Source organism: Malania oleifera, chromosome 11, assembly GCF_029873635.1.
Source record: "Malania oleifera isolate guangnan ecotype guangnan chromosome 11, ASM2987363v1, whole genome shotgun sequence".
NCBI lineage: Eukaryota > Viridiplantae > Streptophyta > Magnoliopsida > Santalales > Ximeniaceae > Malania > Malania oleifera.
The window spans coordinates 41,367,404-41,375,220 of NC_080427.1; the positions used below are offsets into that span (position 1 = coordinate 41,367,404).

The following is a 7,817-nucleotide window of genomic DNA, read 5'->3' on the forward strand; positions in this document are numbered from 1 at the left end:
ACCCAAGACTCAATATGTTTAAATTTTTGGATCAAGTTGGTGTTCACCCATGTGTATCAAGCCCACTCATGAACTCCTCTTGTGCTAATAAGTGGTATCAGAGTCGACGGTTTGTAATTTTGGGTGAGCGACATCGTAAAAGTCGAGACGTGAAACTAATTCTTCTAACGTAAGACCCAGTTTCTATTTAAGGGGGAGGAGTGGGCTCCTCTAGTGCTAACATTATTTTCATCAAAATTTAGATTATTAAAAATTATATTAAAATAATTTGAAAGCTTATTGTATTCTCAAGAAATTTTTCATGATCAAAGTACTAATACTTCTTTGCATAATTACTTTTAGAAGCAAAGCCCAGAAAAAAAAAAAAAAAAGATTTAGGGTCCACAATGTAATGGGCCATGAAGTCCAATGCACACTACTACGGGCCATACATGGCCCATCAAGTAATGACCAATGAGTCTTTTTTATTTTTCTTTTTCTTTTTCTTTTTCTTTTTTTTGCCTTTTTCTTTTTTCAGGGTTTAGTGTTTAGCCTAAATAGGACTTGAATTGCATAAGCGATCTCATACTTCTTTCCATCCCTACTAGAATTCGAGGCCAATACCCCTATACTTTTGACAATAAGAAAGTTTTCGAGGATACAATAATGGGTCTCGACTTTTCTGCTATGCATTCTTTGTTATCTATCATAATGCTTTGCATGTTCAAATTTGGTCACCTAATAAATAAAAAATTTTATTGGAAAAATTATATCGAGGGCCATAGTCTAACATCACTTAACCCATATAACATGTTTTTATTATTGTTGAGTTATGACTCAAATTTAAAAGAGGTTATCGAGTTTCAGTCCATTGCAAATGAGAGGGTTTTGGTATGGTACAGTATGTTTAAGCAAGGGCACAATGTAATTTTATTATCACATAAGGGCACTTTTAAATTTTCATATGAGGCTATATACATCGAGAGTTGAAACCTAAGACAATTTTTATTTAATGATAGTGAAATTTGCAGAAGAGCTTTGTGGACGTAGATACATTGTTGAACCACGTAAACTCGTTGTTCTTCTTATCTCTTTTGATTTTTTCCCCTTTATTCATATTTATTGCATGTGTACATAACCTTAAGGCATGATTTTACAATAATTACATAACAGATACTTAAGTATATAAAATCCACGAACAATCTCAACTAATAATAAGACCATATTTTAATCTATATCTTGTAGAAGAGAATTACCATTTGCCATACCATAGCAATTGGCAAAACAACATTGACCCAATTGTGTTTGTATGCAATTGGGACAATTTTCCCGCTTTATCTTGGCCACTTGGTTCATTTGATCCAACCCATCTACATATAATTTTTGTTTAACTCTTTTTGAGTTATTATCCATTTTGCTCTATTGATTACCATGGTTTTCTATTATAAAATATGCTCGACAAAATTGAAACCCACATGATTATTATATAATAAAGGTTTTCGAGTACTAGCTGAATGTAGAATCGTAAAATTCGTAACACATATCACTCTTTAAAAGGAGCAAATTCAACTGCCTTTTGTCCTCAAACAAAATGAATAAAGAAAAATTATGGGTGAGATCTAGAGAGCAAATCACTCCACTCGTCAACTCTCTTTTCTCCTTACTTCTGTTTTGCTCCACCTTTAAGCTTTCAAGTAGACAATAGGTTATAGGAGCCTTTTGCCTCTCTCATCAATCTAAGCCTTAACTAGTGGTTAATATGAATGTAATTGGGATGAATTGGAGTCGCTTAAACAGTATTATCATCATTTTGATTTTTTATTTTATCCCTATTAAATACATCAAATTTGTCGGGAAAAAGGTTATATTTTGTTTTTAAATCACTCGGAGCCTCACTTTTCATCAAGACATGGATTACTTGTAGGAACCGGAAAAAAACAATAAAATTAAAAAATAATAATAATAATAATAAAATAAAATTAATTAATTAAATTAACAAGTAAAATGAATAGTATGATAAGGAACAAATATATATATATATATATAAATATTAAAGCATGTATATATATATATATATATATATGTGTGTGTGTGTGTGTGTATATATATATATAAAGTATGAAAGCTTCTTAAAGAAGCTTTACTTTATTTAAGGTTTATTATTATATATAGGAAATGGAAAGCTTCTTCAAGAAGCTTACTTTGATATTTTTTTTGGAAGTGCTCTCTCTCTCTCTCTCTCTCTCTCTCTCTCTCTCTCTCTCTCTCTCCTACGACTCTCTCTCTCTTCGATTCCGGGCTAGTTTTACGCCGGATCGACAAACCGAAGCCACCACGACGCTCCTGGCGAAGTTCTCTACAAGTCTGCCGGAACGGATCGTCAGGAAAACGAAGTTGGATTTCATCCCAAATCCAAGGTAAGGCTTTATATTCAATATTTGGATTTTTGACAGTTGAAGAAAGTGATATACGCGTAAAAATACTGAACTTTAATACTGAAAATTTTCAGTTCCAGGGTATTGATTGGGATCGTTGGGAATCATCCCTAAGTTGAGGTAAGACTTTTTAAGTCGAATTTGACTTAGTGGTAGTTATAGAAAATATTGTACGTACGAAAATACTAAACTTTAATTCTGTGAGTTTTCATTTTCAGGGTATTGAGTTGAGAACCTTGTGGGTACGGGGAAGATTTTCTTAGGGGCTTTTCAGGAATCAGGTAAGGGGATAAACTAAGCTAGTTTTGTTTTGAGAAAATGTATGTATATATATATAGCATCTGGTTTCAGGAAAAATAAATATATTTATATATATGATTTATATTTGAAAAATACTGTTTAAATGATTATATGTTGAATACGTAGAAAAATTTGTTTAGTGTGGCATGAGTATAAAAATGTTGTGAAATACTTTTTTTTTTTTTGAATGGGGACGATATGGATTTCTATGATGGAAAACCGGCGTACGAGCCGAGATATTTTTATATGTATATGTGATTTGCCGGCGTATGGGCCGTGCTATGTGGATGAGATTTGCCGGCGTATGGGCCGTGCTATGTGATTTGCCAGCGTAGGGGCTGTGCTATGTGATTTGCCGGCGTACGGGCCGTGCTATGTGGTTTGCCAGCGTACGGGCTGTGCTATGTAATTTGCCGGCGTACGGACCGTGCTATGTTAAAATGTGTAATACCGGCGTACGGGCCGATGATTTTCATGATACACGTATATATGTGAAATGATATGATTGATGTGAAAATAAATGATATGAGATATTTATGTATCACGGTTTTAGTATATGTATATGATATCAGAACCTGGTTGGCTTGGTCTAGGCTAGCACTTGCACGGTACCGTTGCTATGTGTCCATGGTCTTCGTGATCATGATATCTGTGTTAATGCCGCTGTACGGAGTGGTGTGAGATTGGATGGTCGATGTGGTTATTTTCAAGAAGTGTACTGTTATCGCCCCTGATGTACAGACCAGTCTGGGTAGACCCATCGGACCTACAGACTACTGTTTGACTTGGCAGTGGTCGGCCAACCATTGTCAGGTCCCGCCTTCGGGCCACACAACCCAGTCATGTGGGGGTAATACATGACAACAGCCAGCTAACCTACCAGGATTGTTTTATGTTATTATTAGTGTATGAGATGAGATATGTTTATGAAAATGCAGTATATTCTGCTATGTGTTGATATGCATATATTTTTCCATATTTGATAAACAGTATTGAATATGTTATGTATGGTATATGTAGAACACAAAATACTCATGTTGCCACACACTGGTATTAGTTTATTTCCCTTACTGAGAGGTGTCTCACCCCTAAATCTTATACATTTTTCAGGAGCCCCTGATAGGGGAGCGGAAAAGCCCCGCTGATCTAGATCAGTTGTTTGCCCTCTTTGGAAGGGTAAGTTTTTGGTATGGACAGTTAGGTTTTGTGGGAGGTTGTCCCTAGATTTCATTTTTGAGATGTATATACTGTGAGATAGTAATTGTAGTGACTCTGGTATGTGTTATGCACAATATGATGAGATGTATATGATTTTATACTTTCTGCTGCGTAGGCTTCTGCTGTATGTTTTGTTATATCCCTGGTGCCCATGGGCCCAGGTGGATTGTGACCTGCTGAGCTGGGATGTATAATGTGATGATAATTTATTTAAAAAAAAAAATATGTGAAAAAGGAGCAGGTCGTTACATTACTGACCTATATATTGATTTGATATCGCGTCCCGATTACAAGACTAATTTTTATAGGAGCATAAAAAAATTAACCTTTAAGTTTAAATTTATGTAAAATTCTACAAAATTCAATAAAATGATAAATTTAATATTTTCTTGTGTTGAACATTGAATTGCCTTTTTTTTTTTAGGAGTATGAAAAATACAATAAGGTGAGTTGGGAAAAATATAAATTTTAATTCGGTTTTGAAACTTAAAAAATATTGGAGAAAGAAAACAAAAATATGAGAAAATTTAATTTTTCCCCGTCTATTATAAATATAAAATATATCTCTATATTTATACCAAATTAATAAATAAAAATTTAATTATATACATGAAAATTATTTAATTTATAATTTTAAGTGCATTCGAGCAATTTTATACTTTAAATAATATTTAAAATATTTTTTTACATGAATAAACAAAATGCAATTTAATGAATTTGATCACTTTATTTTATTTTACATAACTTATAATTGTTTTTTTATTTATTTAAAATACATTCTATTTAACTATTAATATTTCTAATTCCCCTCCGTCTGTGGGCCCTACAGCCTCTCCCTCCTTTCCATTTCCTACCTATCTTCCGGATAAGCTTCGTCGCGATTCTCATTTTCAAAACAGCGGCGACGCAGAAAACACTTTGATTTCCCTTCACAAACACTGACGATTCACCCTTCGAATAGCCATTTCCGATCATCCACCACCCTTCGACCCATCAGCCCTAACATCATTCTTCTTCAACATTCTCCCGAGTGAGGGAGAGATCGGAAAATTCTTCAGAGAACAGAGGATGTCAGTTCTGGCGGCGAACGCTTACAATGTTCTGTGCAAAGAAATTTACCCGAGAGAGCAGCAGCACCAGCAGCTGTTGTATAGCGGCGGCGGCGGCTGTTTGTTTCTGTGGAAATCGTCCGGGTTTGGTACGGATCGCAGAAGAGGAGGAGAGCTATGGCGGAAAATAGCGAAGAGGGAGTGCAGAGCGGCGGCGTTTTGGCCCGATCTTTCGAGACCCGCTTCCGTAGAAATGGAACCCATCAAAGATTGTGATCAATTGGACCAGATTCTACTCCAAGCCAGCGAACACTGCCGCCCCATCATCATCGATTGGTGTCTCTCTGTCAAATTGCTATTTTTATCTCTGTTTTTTTGCGCTTATGTTCTTATACTCTGTTTAGGAGAATGATTTTCAGGTCTCGATTTCGAAACTGGGGGAAATTAGATGAAAATGTAAAAATATTTTATCTAAATTCACGCTTCTCTAAGATGCTAGTGTGCCTGTTCTGAGAAATTGGATTAGGGAAATGAAGAGAAGTGTTTTTTAGAAATTAATAAAGCACATTTAATGCTTCTAATTTCAGTGAGGCGGTTGTTGGGTTTCATTTGATTTGATGGTAGGATGGCTGCTTGGTGCCGGAAATGCATTTATTTGAAGCCTAAATTGGAAAAATTAGCTGCCGAGTACGACACAAAGTAATCTCTCCCTCTTTCTGAATTCTGAAACCTCACCCGAAAAAAATAAAAAATAAATAAAAATGGTGTTTGTGTCTTTCCTGTTTTTGTAATTTTCTTCTTGTTCCTCCATTGTTGTAGGATCAAGTTCTACTGCGTGGATGTGAACAGTGTGTCCCAGGCTCTGGTGAAGAGGGGAAACATATCAGTATGCATCATGATAATAATTTATGCATCTCTCTCTCTTTTGGGGGTTTATAAACTTTGTGTTTTGAACTTTCTGTGCATTACATTAATGATGTTCTTATGGGTCCTCTTTTTTGTTTTTTGGTGGTCAGAAAATGCCAACGATCCAGGTGAGGCCATCTCTGATTTTTGCTCATATGTAAAAAAGATGTACTGTGTAGTCTGTACTGATTAAAATGCAGAGAAGGAGAAGTAAAGGGTGAAGATAATTTACTGAGGGTTTTGTTGTGAATGGCAGCTGTGGAGGGATGGGGAGATGAAGGCAGAAGTGATAGGAGGGCACAAAGCATGGCTTGTGTTGGATGAAGTGAGAGAAATGATTCAAAAGTTTTTGTGATCAATGTCTGTAGTATTCTATTTGTACATCCCTCTCATTATATATAACATACACTTTTTTGGGTTTTCCTTCAATGGGGCAAATCAAGTGTACATCCTGTTCTATGAATGTAAGCTTTTTTCTGTGCAGTAGATTATATATATGATATGAAGAACAGTGAAAAGGCTGAAAACATTAGGACAGTGAAAATTAGGTAGGGTACTGAGATGAACAGTTCCTGAACTCAAGGGCTCGGAATGGCTGGGAGTATACGAAGCAGGGAACATTATAAAAGAATTGTTTTGCACCTGAGCATCACCAACTCGTCGCTTTGGCCGAGTGGTTAAGGCGTGTGCCTGCTAAGTACATGGGGTTTCCCCGCGAGAGTTCGAATCTCTCAGGCGACGATCAAAATCTTTTCCGTGCCATTTTCTACTGTGCTTTTAGCTTTGGTACTGATACCCATCCAGACGAGAAGCTTTGAAAATTATTGATGTCCAAAGTCCGCTTTAAAAGATTAAATAATTTAATTATATACATTTTAAGATAAAATCAAAATAAAAGATTGTATATTTAGGAAAAATGATTCTTTTTCAGGGAAAGAGAATAAAGCATTAGGTGGTAGGTTATAGTTTTTCCTTCTTTTTTTTTTTTTTAATTATTATGAGTATGGTTTAAAAATTATAAAATCGTACTTACATAGATTTTTATTTTTATTTTTATTTTTAATTTTAATTAATAACAACAACAAATCAAACCTTTTAAGTAGAATCACTTATACGAATCTATTCTACCAATTTATGCGATTAAGGATAATTTTCTTCAATAAATTTGAAATTATTAAAATCTTATTCACTATTTCATCACAAGTTATTTTAAATATACCCCTACCTCTTCTATTACCTTTCACACATTAACTAAATTATTTTTTCTCATTGACATACTATACAACCTACTTTGTAAGTGTTCAAATCATTTAAATTATCCCTCCCTTATCTTATCTAGGACATGAGTCTAACTTACCATGAATATGTATGTTTCTTAAGTTATCTCTAAACAATATAACACTTACCTATTTAACTATTTTCATCTCAACAACTATTACTTTTTGAATATGTTGTTTCTTAGTTGCCCTATTGATGTAGGACGATTCTAAGTAGCCTAGTCCTACAGTTGACTCTCTTTGTAGTACACTCACAATATCATAATATAAGGGAAGAATTGAATCAATCAAGAATGAACATCACAAACATATTCTAGTGACCACAAGTTGTTGATATTTTGAAAACGTATATGATTTAATTTAAAAGCTCTTACTTGATCATTTCATTCAATTAATATCCTTAAGCACAGTACTAACAAGATGTTATATAGTAATATCCTTAGAAGTCTTAGATCATAAATCCTAGTATACAAATCAAATATCCTTAAGCACGGTACTAACAAGCATGTTCATGTAGAAAATCTATAAAGATTCAAAGAGAATGAATAGGGTTTTTAATCAAGGATCTGGGTAGGGTTTCAAGACTTAAAAGGGACTTTTGGGGGCTGTTTTAGATGATCCACAAACAAGGAATTGAAACGAGCTTACCAAGA

The 7,817-nt window shown here is 34.5% G+C and overlaps 1 protein-coding gene and 1 non-coding gene across 3 annotated transcripts; both read left to right on the forward strand.

Annotated features, from left to right (window-relative positions):
- The first annotated feature begins 4,744 nt into the window (after positions 1–4,744).
- Positions 4,745–6,370, forward strand: LOC131168362 (thioredoxin-like 3-1, chloroplastic). Of its 2 annotated transcripts, XM_058127727.1 has the most exons (5): positions 4,745–5,317; positions 5,606–5,680; positions 5,801–5,867; positions 5,998–6,015; positions 6,144–6,370. In XM_058127727.1, the coding sequence occupies exons 1-5, from the start codon at positions 5,001–5,003 to the stop codon at positions 6,240–6,242; spliced, it is 576 nt and encodes a 191-aa protein (XP_057983710.1). In that variant the 5' UTR covers positions 4,745–5,000; the 3' UTR covers positions 6,243–6,370. The 2 variants fall into 2 exon arrangements, with proteins under 2 accessions (XP_057983710.1, XP_057983709.1); XM_058127726.1 differs by having other exon boundaries at positions 4,790–5,317; positions 5,801–6,370.
- Positions 6,371–6,546: 176 nt separating this feature from the next.
- Positions 6,547–6,628, forward strand: TRNAS-GCU (transfer RNA serine (anticodon GCU)). The gene has a single exon. It is a non-coding gene; the product is annotated as a tRNA-Ser (tRNA).
- The last annotated feature ends 1,189 nt before the right edge of the window (positions 6,629–7,817 follow it).